This window comes from Hydractinia symbiolongicarpus, chromosome 8 (assembly GCF_029227915.1).
Source record: "Hydractinia symbiolongicarpus strain clone_291-10 chromosome 8, HSymV2.1, whole genome shotgun sequence".
NCBI lineage: Eukaryota > Metazoa > Cnidaria > Hydrozoa > Anthoathecata > Hydractiniidae > Hydractinia > Hydractinia symbiolongicarpus.
This window is the reverse complement of record NC_079882.1, coordinates 10943394-10967155: the sequence shown is the minus strand read 5'-3', so window position 1 is coordinate 10967155 and position 23762 is coordinate 10943394. Positions and strand designations below refer to the sequence as shown.

General features: G+C 33.7%; 3 protein-coding genes across 3 annotated transcripts; 2 read left to right on the top strand and 1 right to left on the bottom strand.

The window, feature by feature from the left end:
• The first annotated feature begins 840 nt into the window (after positions 1-840).
• Positions 841-18212, top strand: LOC130654857 (protein ST7 homolog). The gene is made up of 19 exons (XM_057457501.1): positions 841-1657; positions 10580-10662; positions 10781-10904; positions 11909-11963; positions 12755-12824; positions 12901-12952; positions 13669-13750; positions 13822-13876; positions 14280-14376; positions 14855-14952; positions 15045-15137; positions 15524-15545; positions 15636-15708; positions 15997-16099; positions 16735-16885; positions 17132-17224; positions 17302-17441; positions 17530-17628; positions 18046-18212. The coding sequence occupies exons 1-18, from the start codon at positions 1480-1482 to the stop codon at positions 17623-17625; spliced, it is 1665 nt and encodes a 554-aa protein (XP_057313484.1). The 5' UTR covers positions 841-1479; the 3' UTR covers positions 17626-17628; positions 18046-18212.
• On the bottom strand, positions 7852-8510 carry LOC130654865 (uncharacterized). Its single transcript, XM_057457510.1, has 2 exons — positions 8234-8510; positions 7852-8152 (listed from the first exon to the last, which is right to left on the bottom strand). The coding sequence occupies exons 1-2, from the start codon at positions 8368-8370 to the stop codon at positions 7894-7896; spliced, it is 396 nt and encodes a 131-aa protein (XP_057313493.1). The 5' UTR covers positions 8371-8510; the 3' UTR covers positions 7852-7893.
• A 1166-nt stretch (positions 18213-19378) lies between the features above and the next one.
• On the top strand, positions 19379-23360 carry LOC130654858 (KRAB-A domain-containing protein 2-like). Its single transcript, XM_057457502.1, has 6 exons — positions 19379-21068; positions 21155-21289; positions 21419-21562; positions 21882-22275; positions 22351-22566; positions 22782-23360. The coding sequence occupies exons 1-6, from the start codon at positions 20820-20822 to the stop codon at positions 22787-22789; spliced, it is 1146 nt and encodes a 381-aa protein (XP_057313485.1). The 5' UTR covers positions 19379-20819; the 3' UTR covers positions 22790-23360.
• Positions 23361-23762: the final 402 nt, after the last annotated feature.

Here is a 23762-nt window from a genome sequence, read left to right as displayed (position 1 = left end):
TTTGAGGTTTTTGGGTTATCAAATTCTCAAATGAAAAAATAACAAAGAAATCAAACTTAAAACAATGTTTATCTGTTATGTTGTGACGTTTAAAACTTTGTTCGATTCACCAAATTTAAACATGCCACATTGCGAGTTAGGTGTAATGTGTTGTGTGTAATATGTGACGTTTTTGTTGTTGTTGAAAATGATAGAAATAAAGACTTTTATTTCAAATAGCTTTGCTATTATGCTTATTCTTAAAAGTTTGTAATAAGCACCCAGTGATCAAATTCGGCGATTTAGTTTGACGTCATAACAATTCTTTTGGAGGTGAAAGTTTTCATATTTTAGGTGAAGAGAATGCATAGCTAGACACAGTTGAAGTTTTAAGAACAATGTTAGAAAGTTTGAACAAAAATAATAATTTGAAGCAAAATCTAATAGCTAAGCATCATTTCCAGACAGATTTTTATTGTGATTACTTTTCGTAAGCTAATCATTCTTCTATCTCCTTTTAAGGAATCCCCCCCCCTACGAACTATAGGTTTCTTTTACCCAGCGAAATTTTAAAAATGGTTGATGTAGCACAAATGCAATTTGTCGATTAAGCCAGCCAAATGTCAATCATCACTACAGCAACAAAGCGAACCGATTCAAAGAAAAATTATTCAGTCTAAATAAGCAACCAGAGTAATAGTTTAAAATTAAATAAACTCACAGCCAGGGCACTTAAGCGACAACCTCGAACTGTCAAATTCAAAACCCAAAACACAGAAAACGGAAATGTTTTGTTCATTTATCACTTGCTAAAAAGCGTAGCTAGCTGTGTTTATAATAAATTCTCCATTTTCATTATAAGTTGCACGAAGTAGAAGGGCTCTACAACCTCTACCCCTATTCTTAAAAAAATTATTTCTAGTGTAATTTTTCGCTTGCGAACTTGGAGACTGTTCCCACTCCGCAACACTTTAAATATTGATTTGTTAGCTATAGTAACTTGCACGGAAAGAAATCCTGATCTGGAGGCTTGTGAACCGGTAAATAAAAATTCCTCTGCAACCCCTTATATATTAATTTCATGGGGTCAAAATAAAATTAAAAAAAATGGAATTCTGGTTTAGAATAGTTCTAATGGGCCTCTGTGTTTTGCCTCGTTTGCTGTGCTGCAAACCTCTTTTGCCAACATCCCATGCGCACGAGAACAGTTAACCACGACCGTAGCTACCATTTTAAAAATTAGTATATACAATTGTCTGGACGGGGGTTGTTTATGTTGTTATTTAAAGCATAATTTCGAAATACTTAACATAAATATAATACTTCCTCATTTTTTAGGACGTTAAGATTCTTAAATTATTAAGTGTTATAGAAATTGTAATGTATCTTTGCTATAAACATAAAAAATATGCCAAACTTAACATGATAGACCCTGATAGTGACAGTCCGGAAAATACTAGTCCGTCATTTACCACTTCCAGAACATAATAATAAATCAAAATGGCGTCGCAAACAGAGATTTCTGAGATCAACAATGAAGAATCTACTTTCCTAAACAAGCTGCACTCTTGGATATCTTGGTCTTGGAAATACTTATGGGGCATTTGGTTTATATTAATCATAACGCTCGTATGGTTTTTGCGCGGCCCGCTTAAATTGAAGGAAATGTTAAACATGGGTAAAAAAAAAAAATTTATTATGTGATAGAGCAAGCTTTTACAAGTTTTACCTAGGCTGTTCCACTACTTGTGGATAAAATGTCTGTCAAAAAAGGCAATAGCGTTAATCAGAAAGAACCTTCCCAACAAGAAAGTTCTGTCAATTTTTTTCTGATGGGCACCTATGGCTCACCTCTAATTTAAAAGCACCTATCTTCTACGATTCCCACACTTCTCCTCTGCATTTTGACATTTCTCTTCTGTACTTAACACTCTGCATGTGGCTCAGTCAGTATTACACCCAGGTATTTCAACAGAAGTGAAGTTATCAAAAAAAAGAAGAGAATACATGGAATCATAGTCCTGATATTTACTTGCGCATGTATAAAGTGATTTATGTAATGCCCGATGCGCACACAGAAATGGAGGTAAAAATGTAAACAAACCAACCAAACACGGAGGAAAACGTTCAAAACAAACAAAATCTACAATAAAAATGTGGCGGAAATTCAGGTTTCAACATTTATTCACTATATGTTTTAACCATTCTATACTGGCACTGGCGCCGTAGATTAGTGGTTATAGCTCTCGTACTCTGTGCGGGAGACCGGGGTTCGATTCCTCTTGACGGCGATTCAACATGGGCGAGTGAATGTTACCATAGCCCCGGGTTAACCCAAGCCATGTGAGGGAAATTGGGAAGATGGCACACGGTGTGGGCCGTTGGATGTTGCCGGGAGTTGTCTAGTAGAGCGCGGGCTCTAATTGGGTCTGCGTAGCTCAAAATGAGCATTAAATACTCTAGGACTCTCCATCTACGCCATGGCCCCTCCTGGAAATAATAGACAGGGTATATCCCTCGAAATTTGTGAGGCTAGCCATGTAAAATATGCACATCTATCTATCTATCTATCTATCTTCATACTGCTCCAAGCACAGCATCTATGGGCAATCTTTGTTGTCACTTTTGTGCTTGTTTAGAAAAGTAATTTTTAGAAATGGATTACGCAAAGTAGAAATCTAATATATGCTTTTAGAAAGCGATCGTTTAACTATAATTTGAACCATAACATGTGCATTAACGAATGGTGCTTTGCATGAGCACGAATGATGACATAAACCCTTGTTTATTGAACATTCAGTCTCTTTTCATTTTTCCAAGGAGTATTGGCTGTTCATGAATCCTATAACACAGCAGTTAGTCGGTCTTTTTCCTTTTTCTTGCTTTTTTTTGCTTTGTGTTTTTCTGCACTAATGTTTTGTTACCTCCATTTTGGCACACACATCTTTTTTGGATGGCATTACGTAATGTTTGATGCGCGCAGGAAAAACACGGCACTATGATTAAGTGCATTGTCTTCATCAAGAAGAGAAGTAAGCCATAACAGGAGACTAAGGTTTGATTCACCTTTGCAGGAGTAAATGTTACCATAGCCTGTGTTACCCCAAGTCATGTAGGGAAAATTAGGGAGAGGCGCCGTAGATTAGTGGTTATATTTCTCGTACTCTGTGCAGGAGACCGTTGTTCGATTCCTCTTGACGGCGATTCAACATGGGTGAGTAAATGTTACCATAGCCCCTGGTTAACCCAAGCCATGTGAGGGAAATTGTGGAGATGGCTCCATGTGTGGGCCGTTGGATGTTGCTGGGAGTTGTCTAGTAGAGCGCGGGCCCTAATTGGGTCTGCGTAGCTCAAAACAAGCATTAAATACTCTAGGACTCTTCATCTAAGCTATGGCCCCTCCTGGAAATAATAGACAGGGTATATCCCTCGATATTAGTGAGGCTAGCCATGTAAAATATGCACATCTATCTATCTGTCTATGGCACGCTGTGTGGATTGTTGGATGTTGCAGGAAGTTGTCTGGTAGAGCATGGACCCTTATTGGGTTTGTATAGCTCAAAATGAGCATTATATACCTCAGGACTCCCCAGGCATAGCCTCTCCTGGATATAATCGATGGAAAAATCCTGCAATATTTGTGAGGCTAGCCATGTAAAACATGCACATGTATTTATTTTTACCGTCATAGCTGTATTTTTATGTTCATATATTTCCTCAAGTTTATGTAATTAATAGATAAATTTGATAAATATGAATATAAAAACATTATTATTATTATTCTCTCATGCAACTAGTCCAGAACTAGTTGTCTTCATTTTCCGACTGGTAGTTTACATCAGGCTCTAAAATCTTCCAACTCCTTTTATGACTCGTTTTATTATTTATGTTTTTTTAGTTAATTTTTTATACTATTTTGTTCTAGGTCTATGTCACCTTTTAGCTGCCATTGTAATTTTGACCTGCATTAAGTAGTGGTAGTAGTTGACTGCAACAAGTAAAGTCTGTTCTTAAAAAGTAAAAATAATAGTCAAGAAAAAAACAATTTCAGTGCAATTTAGTCTATAAATTTAGCAAATATTCAATTTTGCCTATGTGATCCTTCTTATCTTGCCTGTGAGGACACACACGTATATAGAGTACTTTATAAACTGTGAAGGTTAATATGCTATGAAAAAAGAGGTCCCTTGTGTCTCTATATAAAAAAAAGAGAAAAAAATGCAATCAAAACAATCTCATTCTAAGTAAATGTGCTGAGTATGAGTGCCATAGCACACATACCCCCTCCCCTCCCCCAACATTGTGAAATGACATGTTATTGATAGCACATGCAAAATGCTAAATTTTATATTTTTTGGTTAACCAATGTAGCACACCTGAATGTTCACCTATAACACATTGACTTGTGTTTTTTGCTTACATGTGCCAAATCATCCTGGAAAAATTTGCCAATAATTAGGATACTTTTTATTTAATTTTTCTATTAGTAATTACTACATTATGTTAATATAAGTAATTGTAAAAAACAAACAAATAGAACATGTCTTAGGTACCACACGGGACCACTGAGTGAAACAAAAAAAAAATGTTTTGTTCCATTGTGAAGTTATTTGAATCAACAAAATATTTAAAATGGAGATGGTCTAGTAAAAAAAAAATGTCTTTGTATGCTTGTATTCTAGAAATCGGTTGCACTGAATGGCTAGGCAGTGTGGTGGTGTGATGATATTGCCTTGAATTAGTCAGTCTAAAACTGCAAAGAATTTTTGAAATAACAGTTAGCAGAGAATATTTGGATTAGAGTTGCTCACAAAGGGGCCAAATAAAAAATTCTGGTACTGATATGTTCCAATCAATGCATGTATTTTAATGCAAGACTCATTGGAACTACTTTTTAATTTTAATTTTTAATGATCAAACTGGTTCAGTACTCGTCCCAGATGTAGCTATTGTTTGCTTTAAAGGGACTGTCCAGTGAAAAATTATTTTAAAATATTATTTGTAATTTAAAATTATGACATAGAAAATACCTTTCTTTTTTGATATTATTCACTTAATCACATATATAAACAAACCTTTTTATCGTAGATGTTGTTAAAGCATGGCTTCGTCTCGTTGCTGCAAATGCGCGCAAAACGGCCTGGGTTAAAAATTTATTATGCGTAATTATGCATGTGACGTAGAACAGTGGTGAAAAACAGACTATATAGCGAAAGTGTGTAGCGTTTTCAGTACAAAATATGAACCCCCCTAGAAGTTAACTGTTTAGAAACTTATTTAAAAAAACTTTTAATTTTAAACTCTTCTCTACAAATTATGAAATACGATTATTAATATGTCTTCGTCGAACAAAAATTTCACGGTATTACGATTTCAGTATGAACCAGAAAGATCAGATTCCGAAATAGCTTCACAGCCTAGGCGGGTTTTTAATGATGCTTTTGATGATCAGGCAGACTTCGATCCTCAGCAAAATCCTAGATTGTGTAAGCCTGTTACTGATTGGTGTCGTTGTGGTAAATGTGAGAGGATGCCAACAGAGAAAGAGTGTGTTTGCTGTGTTAAAATCGATGCCATAAAATACTTCAATCTTAATGGTAGCGATTTATTTTTATATATTTCCAAAAATAATAAGGGGAGTTTATATTTCCAGACTTTTTTCTAACTTCATGATAATTATTTTAAGATCAGGAATGCATCACACAGCATCCACATTTTAACTACATCGTGTTGTTGAAAGATGTGTTATGGACAGCGTTAGTCGCGCTATATGACCGGGAAAGTTGCGGTTTACCTGAGCGTGACCATGTACCAAATAGGTAATCTATTTAATCTCTCCCGCGTTACTAAAAATTCGACGATTGACTTAACTTATTTTGCTAAAAATTTTGGGACGTACCGTTATGGTGCTTATCGACAGTTTTGCTGGTTTATCCACAACAAACTTGGGCGAGGTGTACGACGTGTCATACCAGCGTGTGCAGTTTGTAAGATCAGGGAGGAGTATCCTAGTGTAGATGGACGATACACTGGGTTTAAGGGTGACACAGAAGGGGGAGAACTGGTTGAAATGGATTTTCCTTGGATAGCGGAGATAGAAGACGAATAGTTATTATATACACTACTTGTACATATTTACAAAAGTCATACACATTTTTTTCGTATAAGAATCTGTTTTTTAGGAAACATAGTAATAGATTTTTTTGTGCAAATTTAGGAAACGTTAAAAGAAGTATTCATTGGATTGCTTAAAAATTAAAAACGTGTATTAGAAATTTTATATTTACAATTTTATACGTTTATATTTGGTCGATTTTTCGATAATTTCTTCGCGAGGTGGCCTGTCATCGGGAGTAATCTTTAAAGACAGTTGGCGTTTCATCCGATTTCTTTCTGAAACTTTTTTTTTACTTTCGGCGCGTTCATTATTTTTTGCAGGATATAGTGTAAGTAGCCATAATCCTTATCAACTTTCACAATTTTGGATACAAATCTTTTGATCGGTTTGGAATACGCGACTTTGAAAAGTGGTTTCCGAATTCCTTCTTCGTTAACTGAGTGTTTCTAAAGATTATCAGAGCACATACAAAATATTGCATATTTAATATCAAAAACATAAAATTTGCAATGTTTTATATACCTGTTCTCTGTTGATGTTGTGGTTGTGATCTAAAATAGCGAGTTGGGTACCAGCGAGCATCTTTTCCATTTTAAAAAAGGTTGACTTTGGCAAGTACCTAATTTTCAGTGAATGAAAAACTTCCAAGAGGGTAGTGTTGATTTGCTCCGTAAGCTTTTCAAGATCTTTTACAAGGCAAGGCTGTGTCACAATTTTAACAAATTTGTTGTGAGCTTCAGAACCCATCACAAGCCACTTTTTTCTTTCTGTCTCTTCCTCATTTAATCTTGGATGGTCGCAAGCTTTGTATGTCTTGTTGTGGGTAAAGGTATGTCAGTTGACAGAGTGGTGAATTATCGACGTAAATCTTTCAACTAACTCTTTTCCACTACCATTACAATTATGGATTGACCAGTACAGGTGGTTGACCATTGCAGGTGCCCAGCTTGCAAGTATGTTTAAGTCTATGAAGAAATAATTTAATAAAATCCGCACATTGAGATCTTAATCACTCTTCAACAAAAGTAACATACCTTTCTTTTTTGAAGCCTTTATTAACTTTTTAACGAGTCCCTTCCCAATGTGCCAAGGATCGAACTGATGAATAATTTTTGTAAATCTTGGGTCGGTCCTCATTAGCTTCTTTATGGAGGGATGCCTATCAGTGGAAATCACACGTATTGGAAGTTCCATGTCTTCTTGAAGTTCTTAGATACATCTGATAAAACCTTCTTTTTCCATTGCTTGTGAGCTGGTTACCTCCTAAATGTAAGAAGAAGTTAAAAGCCGATAAGATAGAAATATATATTTAGGAACACTCAAACGTAAACAAATTTACCTTCACGTGTACTATGCTGAAATTTAATATTTTGTTTGTCTGGCAGTCCATCGCCGATACGGTACTGTAGGTGGCGTTGTGACCAGGTGTATCACATTGACCGTCAACGGCAAGTTCTAGCTGCCGATTTTCATTTGTAATTTCACGTGACAGTATCTGTTTTTCTTTTCGCCAAGCATGATCTACCTCTGGGTAAACAAAGTTGCCACGATGCTCGTAGTACATGGTTTTGGAAATGAATTGCAAGTTTAATATGTTTGCAAATTTTAACATTTTGTTAAATGTTATTCCAGCTAGTTCAATAGCAGCGGGTAAGTGTAAATTACCAGCTCCTTTGGTGCAATTTAGTTTCGGTTGACCAGACCAGTTGTAGTTACAACCTAAAATTCAACAATTAAATTAGAACCTAGGAGGGAGCTACAGGCTATTTTTCAGAATCGAACAATAAATGTTTTACTTAACCTTTTACACACTGTATCTTGTACGTTAGCTGACTGCCAGTATTCTTAACTTTGCTGATGCTTTCACTGTCTATGATGGAACCACACTTTATGCAATACTTAATCAGCCCTTTGATACATGTTTCGTACACCAAGTAAGTTTTTTGCTTGCATGGCTCCATGTTTCGATGTTCAATACGTTCTTGTTCTTGTTCTTCGTCTTCTCCTTCATCCATCTCTTGACTAATTGAATAATTAGGGTCACTTTTATCAGCCCTGAAATAAGGAATATGCAAAAAATAGATTCATAAATACAACTTTATGGAAGTGGTTGGAAATTTATTTTTGTTTTGTTACCTCTCAAGAGATTTGACTAGCCATTCATCATCCTCACTCTCATTGTCGCCATCGGAAATTACGTCCTTGTCCAAATCGTGTCCCTCGTGTGAAAATTCAGAAGTTGGTGGTTCAATTAAATTCGACAATCCCAGCATTTCCAATGTGTTGCTTATATTACCTGAAGTATTAAATGAAGAAAAACGATATAAACAGTTCCTTCATTAATAATTTTTTCATTGTAAATTCGTGCAAGTATAAGAAAATATTTACCTTTGTGTAGGATATTGAATGTACTGTTCAGAGCTGCTGCTGCGCTTTATAGGTTCACGTCATCCAAATCGGAATTAAATGAGGAATCAGTACAATTTGAATCTGAAAACATATACATTCTTAAAAATTACAAAATAATTTGCCACTTCGGTTAAGCATGAAAATGAAATAAAGTCGAAAGCCATACCGTTATCTGTGTCCGTTTCATTTTCAGTTTGATAAGAAGCATGTACAACAGCTACTTGGGTTTGCGTTTGCGCATCTGCTACAGAACACGACGTTTGTGTACATGTACTTCGTACTGACGTATCTTTATATTGGGTTGCACTCCTTTGTGTTTTTGGTATGGCCTGTATTCCAATTGATAATTTGGATTCAACTTCAACTTCAACTTCATTATCGATTAAACATAATTGCTCAGAATCTTCAACCAAGGCTGACTTCACCAACTAATAACGATCGAACGAAGTAATAAAAAGGAATGGGAACGAAGATGATATACTCGAGAAATGTTAGGAACATTCAAGGCTTTGTCAATACCAATAGCAAAATACGAGGAAATTAAGAATAATTTTCAACATTAACATTCTTATAAAAAAAACAGATTTGCTTACGTCTTTAGATTGACTTCGTTTGGCTCGCGATGTGGAGGATGTACGTTCCTTAGGGGCAGTCTTATGACAAAAAATTGTCGGCACAGAATTTGGAATCAACCGCCGTTTGCAAGGACGATCTTTATAAAATAATTCATTCTGAAGTTTCCAGCTTGGGTCAAAGCAGGTTTCTTCAAAATGGTCAGAGCATAGAAATACTTTAGCTGGCAGCTTTGTTCTGTTAATTGCGGCAATCCAGGCTTTGCTAACTTCAGGATTCTTAGGCATTAGAAAGAAGCTTTTATCTTTGTTTGACTAAATGTTGTTTTTACAACCGTACGCCGAACAGTAGGCCATACTAACAGCAAGTTTTTCGACCTTTCTCCGTTCAGAGTTGTTTCACAAAAAGAAACAAAAATGTTATTTAGTTTGCTTTCGAGGGGAAATTGCGTAATGTCGCGCTGAAGCGGCCTCTTTTACATTTTGATCTTTAAATTTTATCTTCAGCGAAGCGCCTTTAGCGAATAATAACAGAACCTGTGAAATCTGATAAATTATTTATAACACATTTCCGAATATATGCTACACGGGGGTATTAACTGACTTAAAAAATAATAAACGAAAATAAAATAAGTCAATAAGATTTTTTGTTCCGGTCTATCCTTTAACGGGCTAGCGCGTTTTGTTTTGATTTTCTCACCATTGTGCTACGTCAGGGGAAACATGTGTGTTTAGCCTCTCATTCATGCTGAATTATTCAAACAAAATGGCGATCCAAAGGTGATGCTTCACGAGGGAATTGAAAAAAAGAAAACAACTTACATAAGCGTATTAATATATTATGTTTTAAAAGATGCAGATATTCTTTAGTAATAAGTACATATTAGTTGATATAATAAAACTTATTTTTTTACCGGACAGTCCCTTTAACATAATATATCAGTTTTTAATGCTCAAAAGCAGGGGTCATTAGGAAAACTTAAAAAAAATTATTGGACAGATCCATATAGAAATATTAAATTAATTTTCAAACAAAGGACAAATATTGTTAGAATTGTATAGAGAAAGTGTGTAAAACATCATTTTTGTATGTCATATCATGTAAGTTTATGGGTTGTGATGTTTTACTTCAGTCTAGCATGTATCTAAGATGTTCCAACCTTGGCACCATGATGAAAGGCTTAATTATTTTAGTAAAACCTTTCGGTACAACCAAATGTGGTAGAGGAGCTCATGGAGACTAGGGTTACTATTTTCTTTCATAGCTATATAACAGAAGAATATCAGGAGGCGCCTGATCAAGGAGAGTTGGAAGAAGGGGGCAAGCAATTCATGAAAAATTTTAACCAGAACATCCAATTATTAGATTTGATTGCAAGATAATGCGACAGGAAATTAATTTTGTGTAAACATTATGTGATAAAGATAGAAAGTTGACAGACAAACTACCTTTATAATGAAGTTCAAGCAAGCTGGTAAATTTCTTGATATTTTATTTTAGCTGGAATTGTTCTCTCAACACTTACACCTAAATTTTTCGTTGCATTGACTGGAACTTACTCCTTTCTATCTGGTTTTGCTTTGGTATGTATCTGTTTGTTTTTAAACAATAAAAATGCATTTATTCAAGGAAGCATGCTTAAATTAATGGTTTCCAATGATACATAATTATAAACAAAGATGATTTTAATCCTTTTTTTAGTTATTTGAATGGTGGTATTTCCGAAAAAACGGAACATCATTTATTGAGCAATTCTCACTTGCACATATTGCTCCTATACTTGGACTTGGCTCAGAACAATCAAATGTAAAACAGCTTATTGCAGGTTTGTTGCCGCTTTTCGCGATCTCTATAGCCAAATAGACATTTCACAAATTGTTATACAGTGATATATACAGGGGTCCCAACTAGCATAAAATCATAAAAATCATAAAATGAGCAATTTTTTTCAAAAATCATAAAATTAGCATGAAATTGATTTGTTGGCATAAAAAATCATAATTTCTGTACGTGTTCTCCAAACTTTTATTTGCTCTTTACTCAGCATTTATTATTCTTATGACATTTCCCAGAGTTTGTAGCAATTATTTAAGTTGAGAAGAGAGTAGAGCAACTTTTTTTAAGGTTAGTTATTACAATAGTGATTAATTAAACACCCTCCAGAGTGAGGAAAAGCTAACCTTGGCTCAGTTTAGTTAAAAATGATAAATTTTCAGCTTATTGTAAAATTTGTGTTAAAGCATTTAAAATTGACAACAGTGGGTTATCTCAAGTAAAAACACATGCAAAGTGTCATGCATCTGGGTCAAAAAAAGATCTTATCAACCAGAGGACATTTACAGCTAGTTCCGAAGATGGCAAGTTAAGTCTAAGTCAAGGCAGTTTATTCCTAAGCCAAGAAAAAGAAGAGCTTTGCAGATAGTTGATAAAAACCAGAATCAAATTTAAGAGAGAAACCCTTAGACTTGATTGATTTAATCCATTGTTTAGCAATGAACCTTGGTGGTAACAGTATAGAGTATGTCAAAGCAAATTTAAAGCACTTTTTATGTGTTTAACCAGTTTTCCAAGGGTTATCCAGTTTTTGTAGGAGATTCGTCAAATCTGTAAGAAATTAGTAAGGGCCATTGAACCATACAGTTATCAAATTTAGGCATTGGCATAAAATTGGCATAAAATTAGCTAAATTTTCATAAAAATGGCATGAAATTAGAAGTAAAAAACATAAAATAGCATAAAAATAGGGTGTAAATTGGCATAAAATCATGAATAAAATCTGTGTTTTTGCCCTGGAACCCCTGGGTATATGTGTTACCTTGATTTGTTTAGAATGCAAAGTCTGGCGTAATCCAATGAGTCTGTTACGTGGAGCTGAATATCAAAGGTATTTATAGATAGCCTTAAATTTTAGTGGCATACTAATCTGCTAAGACGAAAGGTGAGCCCCCATTAAATTGTACAACAAATAAGGGTTCCTAATGAAAATTCAAAAGCCAATTTCTCCTTATTTCTAAAAATCTTTTGATTTGTCAGTCCAGTTTCTTTTTCGATATGATTGTTTATCATGTTCTGGACCTGAAGATTTACGTTTAACGACGTTTCGAGAGATCCTTCTCTCATCATCAGGCGATGCGAATGAGATGAAACATTCGTTTTATAGTATTATTTCAGATTAAAATGATCCTGACCTTGATAAGTGCGGAGGCAAAGATGTTTGCCGTACAGATTTGGCGGGAAAATTCTGTTTGTTGTTGTAGACTTCTCTTTAGTCTCAACAAGAAAGAAACCACTTGTCAACCGTTTGATGGAAATTTCTAGATGGAAATTTACCTTAAGCAGTGCCACTTGAGGGAGACACTCTTTTAGTCTGTTTTCCTTTAACAAGGGAGTTGACAAATAATTTTTTTTTGATTGAGGAAGATTGCATGGGAATTTATAAGTGATGTTACTTCATTCCGCCTTGATTCTTTCTTTGTTAAAAAATATTATATTTCCACCAAAGAAAATAAAAAATACTATTTCTGTCTGAAGCTACAAAATGACAATAAATAGGCTTTGAAGTAATGATGGCCTTGCCTCAGAGAGGAGAGAGATTGGCAGCTGGGAAAAGGTGTTCCACTGTTAAGTAGAGAAAAACAAAGCAGTTATATGAGAATATCACTCTTTTTTGTTTAGATTGCAGTGGACTTTAAACCTGAAAGCATTGACAGCTTATGATTTATCATTGTCAGAAAAAGACCATTTAGTATGTGATGTTGTAATGTTTTCATAAAAGAATTTTTTTGTGAATTTAAAATTTAAATAAAACTAATTATTTTTAGTCGTTTTTTACATGCTCAAGAGATCAATCTAATGGACGACCTGGCGACTTGAGTAAGTTTATGTTTTTCCAAAAATATTAATTTTGTAAAATTCACCATCTTGCTTCTTGTTAAAAACAGGAACTATTCCATAAGGAACCGAGCCCAAGCGTTATCATTTTTAAGTTTTTTTCCCTGTGAAAAACAAGTTGCGTTTATATGAAAAAGCATACAAAGTTGTACAGGAATCTTTTAATTTTGTTAAAAAGGAAATTTTTCTCCAGAATATGTTTTAGTCTCTTTTAGTTTTACATAGAGTATTTATATGGACTTTCATATTTATTTATTCTGATTATCATTTATACCCACGTTTGTTTCTCACCAACATAATGTCATAATCTGAAAAAATGTTTTATAAAAAAATAAAAAGATTCCTGCACAATTTTCAAAGCTCTTTCATATAAACTCAATGTTTTTTTCACCATGTGGAAATTCTTATACAAATGATAACGCTATTGCTTGGTTCGTTTTGAAATGTGGTACTCTTTTAAAATAAGTGTTACTATACTAATCTAAAACCTTTGTTCATACAAAGACGATATATTATGCTTTTTTGATTGAGAATTACATTCTACGAAATTCTTTTATACAATTCCATCTTCTTAAAGGTTGTAATTGAAGGCATGATATTTGAAGCTATTTTGTCTTCTTGTTGCACATGTGAAGTATAAGTTATTATTATCAAAGAAGGTAAGTTTCTGAACGTAAATGTCTGACATTTACATTTAGAAATGTTAAAAGCATGGAAAGAGAGAAATCCTGAGAAAAGGATTGCTTTAGCTCATGAGGCTTTACATGAATCACAGACTAAGTGAGTATGTGTTTATTGTTTATTTCTATATATAAAGTCAGTTTTTGCATTTCCAATGTGTCATATTTTAGTTGTCCAACTGCGTATGTTTTGTTGGCAGAAGAAGAATCTACAACAATTGAAGAGGTAGGGAAATATATTATTGGATTTCGAAATTACTGTAAGAGTTTAAATCGGAACATACAAGTACAATTTGCAGGAACAGACAGTCAGCAACATTAGACCAAGATTTTTTTCAGGGCTATCGAATCATTTTTTTGCCTGCACTGTTCTTTTTTAAGAGGATTATGGTTTTTGCGGGTGTCGTTTTTTGCTACTACGATTTTCAGTGCCTTTTGTGTAGATTTATTACTGGAAATCGGAGACAGGAAATATGCTGATTTCCTTATGTAAAAGGCCAAAATTTATGATAAATTTGTTTATAAAAATTAAAAAAATATTTCATTACTTATCATATATTTTTATATATTTTTATATTTTTTATTCTTTTAATTCGAACTAATTATTACATAAAATTTATACTTTATAGGCTGAAGCTTTCTTCAAGCAAGCACTGGGTGCAAGTCAAAATTGTTTAAAACAATATAATAGTTTGTCAGCTGACGAAGAAGCTGAAGCCTGTCATCGTAAGGCAAATACCTCACATTCTTGATGTCAAATCCTACAGTGATAACTGAAAACTGAGCGAGTAGACGAAGAATACGCTTTGATGTCGTAATGTTTCTAAATTTAGCACAAATCGAACAAACACCGGGCAATAAAAAACTTGGTGTGCAAGTTAAAAAATTTGATGTTTACTTCGAATTCAACTGGAGACATACAAACGTTTTTGAAGAAATACTCATTAACGTTATAAAAAAAATGTTTACCTCTACAACTGACGAACCAACTTTCGTTTCTTATTAAAACATTCTACCTTATACGACAAAAGATTCTCTCTCGCTTAATTTTCGTTGATTGGTGTTAAGAATACCGTATGTTGTTGTCGCGTTTGCTCTTCTTTAAGTTTTGTTATACTATATGTTTATATTCTTGTCAAAAACAGACTGTTTTTCAATCATATGTTTTCTTCCATTTTCCTTTTCCCGCCTTTTTACACTTTAGGTCGAGATACCAATGTTTGTGTTTATGTAAAACGAAGATTAGCAATGTGTGCGAGGAAGCTTGGTCGAACGAAAGAAGCTGTTAAAATGATGAAAGATGTAAAATTATTTTCCATGTTAATTTTGAAACTAAAAATTTTTCCATAAAAATGGGTTTATTATGTGTTTTATGTATATATATTTTTATTTAGTTATTAAAAGAATTTCCATTCCTAAGTGTTTTAAACATTCATGAAAATTTAATCGAAGCGTTGCTTGAGTTACAAGCTTATTCTGAAGTGCAGGTAAATATTGTGTTTTTTTTTGAATATCTAGATGGGTGGGGTAGAAAAATGTGTCCGAGCAAGGGGCTTCCTTGGTCAGAGTTAATGCAGGAATTGTGATTATATTAATAACATAGGGAGAGAAATAATTTTGTTATTCTGAAGTGACAAGGATGGAGTTCCAATCATTTTGAAGTAAAATTTTAGAAAAGTAAATTTTCGCAACCCGTATTCTGTCTGCTAAAGAAAGTTGTGCTAAGAATACATAAAATATTTATGTACGAAGTTGTAAATGGACATGTAAGACGAGTAAATTTCCGTGGATATGTCCTTGGACCAAGGACTAGTTAAATGTATAGCACAATATATATATATTTTTTCAGTATTTTTTTTATTTTTTATTTTAGCAAGTGCTCACAAAGTATGACGGTGCGTGTTTTACATAAGTTTAAATTTTACTTCTACATAATGTAGTGCTTGAAAACAACTTTGTTAGATCTTTGCAACACTTTCTTTTAGATATTAGCTTACCGAAATCAGCAACAATATGTTACACAGCTGCTTTATTAAAAGCAAGAGCGGTAGCAGATAAGTAAGTGAAAATGATTTTGGCTTTTTACGAATGACATTCGTATTAATTAATTCTCGCGGGGGTTTTTAGCAGGTTTTGGAACCTCCTAAATATTCTGCGAAATTCTAAGAATAATCTAGCAAAGGATATCAAGGAAGTCAATATTTAATGAAACAGATTTTCAAAGTAAAAGTATCTCTCGCTAAATATAAAGCAAAGGATGTTCAAAATATTTTATAACGTTTTTAAGTCATTCGCCAAAATTAGTACCCAGCAGGTCTGAGAGTAGTTATGCACTTTTGTTTTTAGATTTTCACCAGATATAGCTGCTAAAAGGGGACTGAGTCCTACTGAAATAAGTGCTGTTGAAGCTATACATCGAGCAGTGGAGTTCAACCCACACGTACCAAAAGTAAGTCAATCAACACACAAATTTTTTTACTAGCCCGTGCTTTGTATTCTCAAAGTGATCAATGTAGGTAAAACAAAATTAGAAAAACCTTCGCAATCATTCTGGTTTTGAAAGAATGAAAAGATATATCTCACAATACCAATTTCTTTATTTAACCAGTTGCATGTTGTATATACTAAACGTTTGTTTGTTTACAAGAATACATTTGACTATTTTAAGCAGTATATTTTCTTTGTTAAGAGGTTGAATTATATAGTATTTTTGCGACAACGAAACAATACCTTAACGACATTAATTTTCGCGAATTTAGTGGCTTTTCGTTATTTTGACAAATAAGTCTTCCCGGAAAAAAAGGCACGATTCGCAAAAATAATTCTCTGCAAAAAATTGTTTTCTTTCTGCAAATTGTTCTTATTGCTTGAAATTCGCAAAAAATTAATCTTTGCAAAAATTCCATATAGTAAGTTAGTCTTAGTATAATAATCCCTTTTATAATCCCTGTTACATTTGTAAGCTTAAAAAATGTAACTGAATCGATAGATGGGCTTATTTTTCCTTTCCCCAAACTGTTGGCCATTTTAAGTTCGCTGTATTTTACAAATTCTTTTGGTAATGCTACATGACTTTTTTTTCAGTATCTACTAGAAGAAAAAAGTGTGATTCTACCTCCAGAGCATATACTCAAACGTGGAGACAGTGAAGCCATCGCGTATGCATTTTTCCATCTTCAACATTGGAAACGTGTGGATGGAGCTTTAAATTTATTAAGTTGTACTTGGGAAGGAAGTAAGTTGTACTCAGTTTATAAGCTCGTTACTTATGAATAGGCACTTGCTTATATTCGGTTGTATTTTTTTCTTTATTCTTGCTGTATAAGTCGTCAATTCCTATTTCTATGGTGATGGGGAAAAGGTCTTTCCAAACGACGTCAAATTTTGCGAGTGACACCGAGATGACAAGGGCCCAAAGCTGTTTAATTAATTTAAATCGCTATATTTTGTATTTAAACTGTCTTTTAACTTTTTTATTTAGCATTTCGCTTATTACCCTATCCTTTGGAAAAAGGCCATCTTTTTCATCCTTACCCGACATGCACAGAGGCTGCAGATAAAGAATTACTGCCAGGTATTCTCACTTTCACCAACCTGAGCAGATTTTTATGATTAGGTCAGATTTATGTAAATTTTGTGTGTATCTTTCAGATTTCCATCAAGTTTCTGTTTATCCACAAAAGGAGCTGCCTTTCTTTTTCTTGTTGGCTGCTGCTCTTTGTTCGCTATCCGCCATGTTAGCCCTACTTACTTACCAGTTCCCCGATGAAATGGGGTTTGGGGCCAATACCGTAAGTAAAACATTTCCCGATTTAAAGTGCCAAAGATGATGTTGTTAGTAAGTGTCGAAGAATAGCGCAATTTTTTATTTTATTTTAGGTGGTAACTTGGTTTGCTTTTCCTCTTACATCTATGCTTCAAAAGTTTGAAGATTTATTTCCTCCGCATATATGGCAACATGTTACCACCCTGTAGAAGGTATATTTTTGACGTAACTTCAAACTTAAATAAAAATAATGTTTGCATGCTCTCATAGAGCTCTGCATAAATTTCTCATAGAGCTCTGCATAAATTTCTCATAGAGCTCTGCATAAATTTAAATGCGGATATTTTCAGAACAGAAAGAACTTTTTAAAAAAAATTTTTAAACTCTTCAAGCCGAATAAACTTCATCAAAAGTCCAGAATTAATTGAAACCAATTGCTTTTGTAACATTTAATATTTAAGGAGGAAATTTAAGAAAAAAAGATCTTAAAACCCTGTGCATCGTTTAGCATATAATGATTTAGAATTCTAAAACTAAAAATAAAATATATTAGAAAAGAAAGAAAATATGTCTTTTGAAAAGTGTTTTTTTTGCAGATGTTGTTTTCAACTATTTTTTTCTTTTTTCAGACGTTCATTTGGACACATTATCGACTTCGGACTATTGGCCAAAATGAAGAACTATAGTTCTTCATTTTTATCTGTTTGGAAATTGAAATAACATACATTTTTATTTTATTAGAATTATGTACAATTTGGATATTTATTGTGGAAAGAAAACTAGAAATAAAAAACGATTTTTTAGTACTTTTCTTGTCACAACTATATTTTTCATGGTCAACCTTACCAAGATCGAAGCATAGCTGCACCATTGTTTCTAGGGAGGGGAAAAAGAGGCCAGGTGACCAGCTTTGTTTTCATGTTTACAGTACAACAAGCAACGGCTGATTTTAATATCATGGATTTCAAAGTATAGAACTTGCTTTTTCAACAAACTGGTCTTTTTATATTGGAACAAAAAACAGGCGCGTAGAAGCAACAATATACAAATAGACGTTGTTTTTATATTTCTTGTGGTGTATTTTAGCAGCTTGTGGTTTTTAAAATCTGTTATAGTGAACTGTTTCATATCTTCGTATGTGAAATTAGAGGTAGGGTGTTGCAGAGTTTTTTGCGCTGCTCTCTGTTGCGTTGTTTTATTAGGTGCTAAATAAAACTTTTTTGCGAAAATTAAATCGCAAAAATTTGTGGTGTTTTTTTTAAAAAATATTTCAGAGGTTTACAAAATGTCTATCGTCATAGAATCAGCTTGAGTAAGTATAGCTTTTTTGTGTATATCTATATCGAAGACACACCTTAAAGCAAAACTATTCTTCAGGTCAGGCTGGATGATGTTTTTTGAGATCTGATTTCCAATTAGGAAAGAGCTCAACCTCGTCTCCAGGATTATTTGTTTCTCAACGGCGCTGCGTTTTAAAAGGTGCTGGGGTCGAGCTTGGAAAGAGCTCCTAAAATTTTTAAGAACTTATAGACATAAATATTTTTAGATACACACTCGTACTTTGTGGATTATATTCATTTTTTTAGTCGATATGGTTAAAATATTTCTTTACTATATTTGATATTCTATATTTATTATTATTTTAATTTTTTTTCTTTTTGCTTAAAAACAGGGCTTGGTGATAAGGCAACTCGTGCCTTCTTTTTTGCTCCAGCTATTTTTGTAAATATTTAAAGAAATTAAAACCTGTAACATTTATATAACGACGAAATAATATTTATCTATCTATCATGGCTTGCGTTTGTGACTCTTATATAAGTGGGCGAAAATTGCGGCCATGTCATATCTTGTAGCATTTCGTGTATTCGGCCCCAGATAAACAAGGAAGTTAAAAACCTTCGTATTTAAAATTTATGTTTAATCTGTATTATTATAAATTTGGAGTTTGAAACACTCTTTCAATAAAGAAGTAGACCAATTCTATTGAACAATCACACGAAACATGGCTTAAAGTTGTGTTTACGAACGATCAAGTAGTGTGCCAGTTGACAAAATAGAAAGATGGAAGACGTCTAAAATAATTTGAGAAAAAAGCTGCAGGCAAAGGAAGCAGTGAAATACGCCCTTTAACATTACAAGCGCCCACAAAACCCCAATTTTAAGTTATTAGGAAAAAACAAACAAATTTGTGAAGACACAAGTCAGTGGGAAAGAGGTGAAAATTGTTTTTTTTATTTTTCATGTTAGGTGATGCACAAATTCGCTAAAACAACCGTTAAAAAAAGTGAAAAGTCGTAGGTGGTGCGCGTGCGGTTTGTAGTAAAAGGGGTCTACTGCTCCATTTGGGTGCGTGATTCAAGTAACCAAGATGGCGGAAAAAGCTGTTGCGTCTCTCTTGTGTTTTGTTGCATCTAGCTATACTTACATTAATAAAAGAAGTTGTTGCTTAATATTTCGTTATTGTGTGTAACATGTATGTTAAATTAAGCCTTCTTCAAAACACATATTTAATTGAAGTAAGATAGCTAGCTAAAGAGACGACGTCTATATATGGGAAGGGGTCTAATAAAACTTTTGACATATAATGGCAGAGCTAGCTAGTGGTGGTGCTAGCTAGCTATCTCTTTAGCTAGTTAGTTAGCTACTTTTTTAACATACATATGTTGCATTTTTTTCAAGAAGCCCTTGAAAATTGTAAATTTGTAATAAAACTAAAAAATATGAAGCCAGCTAGTTAGCTAGGTTTTTTTCTGCCCGGATTATGAATGCTGCCTGAATTATTTATGGCAGCTTACCCCGTTTATAAACAGGACCGTAAAAACATAATCGGGGCAACATAATCGGAATTGGCGGCTTATGTATAGCTATGCACGACAGTTCTATTATTTGGTACTTATAATATGAACATAATTGAGTCGGGCCAGCTTATGTACGGCACTTTTTATATTATTTGGCACTTATGCACGAAAGTTAAAATATTATTTGGCACTTATAGAACGAACATATCAGGGCAGGTCGGTTTATGTACCACAGTCTAATTTTATTAGGCACTTTAGAATGAACATAATCTGGGCAGGCTGGCTTATATACAACATTTTTTATTATTTCTAACTTATAGAACGAACATAATCATGGCAGCCCGGCTTATATACAACACTTATATTATTTTTCACTTATAGAGTGAACATAATTGGGGCAGGTCAGCTGATGTGCAACACTTTATATTATTTCTAACTTATTGAAGAAACATAATTGGGGCAGCCCGGCTTATGTTTTTTTGCCATGCCTAGTTTTCAATGGCCGGAGAGGATGTTTAGTCTGTTACAATTTCGAATAAAATGTCTTAATAAAACTTTCATTTAAATTTTGCAATCGTCTGAGCTATACTAGTTTTAGTTAAGCCATGGAAGGTCATCGCCAAAAATTTGAACAATTTGCCCAGCGTTACACAGCCACTGGAAAAAGACCAACAAGTGGCACAATAACAAGAGAGTTGGGGAAGAAAATTTCCCAGTACTTAAAAAGTGAAGAGCCAGACAGTAACAAGGGTGCAGAAGCACGTCGATTCAGGTTATTTATCAAGAAGTTTAAGCTTATAAACTGCAAAGAGCTGGGAATGGTGGATATTTTGATTGTACCTTCAAAACAAGCTGTAAGTAAAAAAATTGTGATATCAAATTTTTAGTTCGATGTTCAATAATCTCTATAATTACTATATATAACTGTTTCTTTTTTCAGAAAAACAATACAGGTAATCAATTGATACCTGAAGGTTACTTAAGAGTGGCATACGTAGATGAATTCTTTGACATCATACACTCAGTTCACTGTAATGAATTAAATCACGCTGGTGTGAAAAAGACCTACAAAAAGGTATTTAGTGCTTTCTACTCTTAGAAGAATTAATTAAGCATGAATATATATTTACATAAAAAATTGTACCCTAGACAAAATATAAAGATTGATACAAATAATTACTCAATTCTTCTTTCTCCTACTCAGGTTGCAAGTTCATTTTGGGGTATCCCAAGATCGGCTATTGAAGAGTATATCAATCTTTGTGAAACTTGCCACTTAAAAAAGCCACAGAAGACTGTACCGCCCATCAAGGCCATTATATCAAATGGCTTCATGAAACGCCTCCAAGTAATTTTGCATACACTGTATACCTGCATACATGTTATACCTAAGAGACTGAAAGCCACATGAAGTAAAATAACAAAATGCTCTTTAATTTTTCATGTAAAATGTGCTTGATTTTTCATCCGGAGCCTCATGATTTTCTTAAAATTGTCTTGACTTTTGGAAAAAAAATTTTTTCAAACTGAGATGATAAGTTTATATTAAAGAAAAATTTTATTTGCCTCGACATCAAATGCTTATAGGATTTACATATGTTTAGTTTAATATTTTTCAAACATTTGCATGTCCCTGTTTGATACCATTACACTTTTTGCATTTTTAGGTTGATTTAATAGACATGAGTCATATGCCTGATGGAGACTATAAATATATCCTTCATTCCATTGATCATTGGTCGAGATTTAATTTTCTTGCTGCCCTGGAGAAAAAGGAAAGCGCTCCAATTGCAGTTGAGTTGGAAAAAATATTTTCATTGTTTGGACCGCCAAAGATCTTTCATTCTGATAACGGTTCAGAATTTGTAAGTAAATCAATAGATCATATTATCGAAGCTTGGCCGGGGGAGATTCAGGTGGTTCGTGGTCGTCCTCGCCATCCACAGAGTCAAGGCATGATTGAACAAGCTCTTATTAATGTGGAACATAGCATATCGGTCATGATGGCTGAGTGTCCCAGTGACACCAAACCATGGAGCTCGTGGTTGCCACAAATATGTTGTAAGTTGACAACAATAGTTCTGAAATGCAGGTCGAACTGTCAGTACTTGATTATATTTTCCACTTTTTCAACAGATGCCATCAACACACAACAACTTAGCGCTACAGGATGTACTCCGTATGAGCTAGTGTTTGGACGACCGCCATCCACTACAATCATACCGACTGTTTTAAAACAATCGGCGGTTATCACTGATTCTAACCTTGATGATGATGAAGACGTCGACTTTTTCTCCATGTCTGTTGAAGAGCAAATGAATTACAAATGTCATGCTGAGCAGCCACGCGACGGTATGTATTTCTTTCTTCAACTCAACTGAAAATAAAATTGACGTTTCATTATGAATTCTGCGTTTATAAAGGCAGACAGGGGAGAATAAATTCATTTCATTGTACAAGGTGTAGGTTAAAGTGATAAGTTACAGCTAGTAGTATGCTTTAACAATAATTATTCAACATAAATAGCGCACAAATGGTTGAAAATAGTATGTGAATTTGTATTACAGGTTTATGATGTTGAATTGCCATTTCGACGTGTATATGCTGACATGTTGCAATACATTGAAGTTAAACTTTTTTCATTGCTTTGTTAGAATATATTCCTGCTGATATTGTGTATATATACTTATTATGTATGCTTTAGATATAGATTTTTTTAGTATGTTAAGGCTGTATCTAGCTTGGCTACCCCAGATCTTTATTTACTTAAGCTGTTTTCCTAGTCTCGAAAAGGCAAAAGGGCCGAGAGATGAAGTTGTTACTTGTGTCATCTGCTTTTTGTTATACCCTTGTAATATATATTTATTTAAATTTATGTTATGTTCATATTATGTTCCTTAACATGGTTTTATCATTTACCAAAAAGATGAAGAAGAGAATTTTATCGTACTACAGTCTTTTTTACAAAAACACACTTTATCAGAGCAATGAGTTAAGATTGTGTGAAAAATTAAGAACAACTGAAAAACAATGATAGGCTCAGATTTTACCAATTAACATAAAATAACGGGTGTGAAACCCTTTGTTAGTTCATATTTTTAATGTAATAAATGCTTTAAATCGAGAAGAAATATTCCTTTGACTAACTGATTCATTGTTTGATATTCCATGCTGCACTACCTCACCTAAGAAAAGAGAATTTTGTGCGAAAAAATTTTGAAACTAGAAGATTTTTTATCAGATTCAAAACTTTCATTTTTATCAAATTACCACATCAAAAACATTGCTAATAACCTTCGTGGGTGTTTTCCAATTGATATTTCTTGCTGCAATTTGAGTATGGACATTGCCCCTAAGTTTCACAAGTTAATAAAAGTTCAATCTCCAAGGATGTCTCAATTCAAAGAAGAGTTCTTGACGAGTCGGTCTGCAGCTTATTACAATAAAATATCTTGCCTGTCAATTTCAGTAAGAGGTCTTGGAGATAAACAATGTTTTGTCACACAGAAATAAGTTATATGTTCAACAAAACTTCCAAGAACAGTGTG

Coding starts and splice junctions, on each gene's coding strand:
- LOC130654857 (XM_057457501.1), top strand. CDS start 1,480: ATGGCGTCGCAAACAGAGATTTCTGAGATCAACAATGAAGAATCTACT. Junction 1,658..10,579: donor GAAGGAAATGTTAAACATGG/GTAAAAAAAAAA, acceptor ATTTTATTTTAG/CTGGAATTGTTCTCTCAACA. Junction 13,877..14,279: donor AATCTACAACAATTGAAGAG/GTAGGGAAATAT, acceptor TATACTTTATAG/GCTGAAGCTTTCTTCAAGCA.
- LOC130654865 (XM_057457510.1), bottom strand. CDS start 8,370: ATGCTGGGATTGTCGAATTTAATTGAACCACCAACTTCTGAATTTTCA. Junction 8,153..8,233: donor CTAGTCAAATCTCTTGAGAG/GTAACAAAACAA, acceptor TCCTTATTTCAG/GGCTGATAAAAGTGACCCTA.
- LOC130654858 (XM_057457502.1), top strand. CDS start 20,820: ATGGAAGGTCATCGCCAAAAATTTGAACAATTTGCCCAGCGTTACACA. Junction 21,069..21,154: donor TTGTACCTTCAAAACAAGCT/GTAAGTAAAAAA, acceptor TTCTTTTTTCAG/AAAAACAATACAGGTAATCA. Junction 21,290..21,418: donor TGAAAAAGACCTACAAAAAG/GTATTTAGTGCT, acceptor TCTCCTACTCAG/GTTGCAAGTTCATTTTGGGG.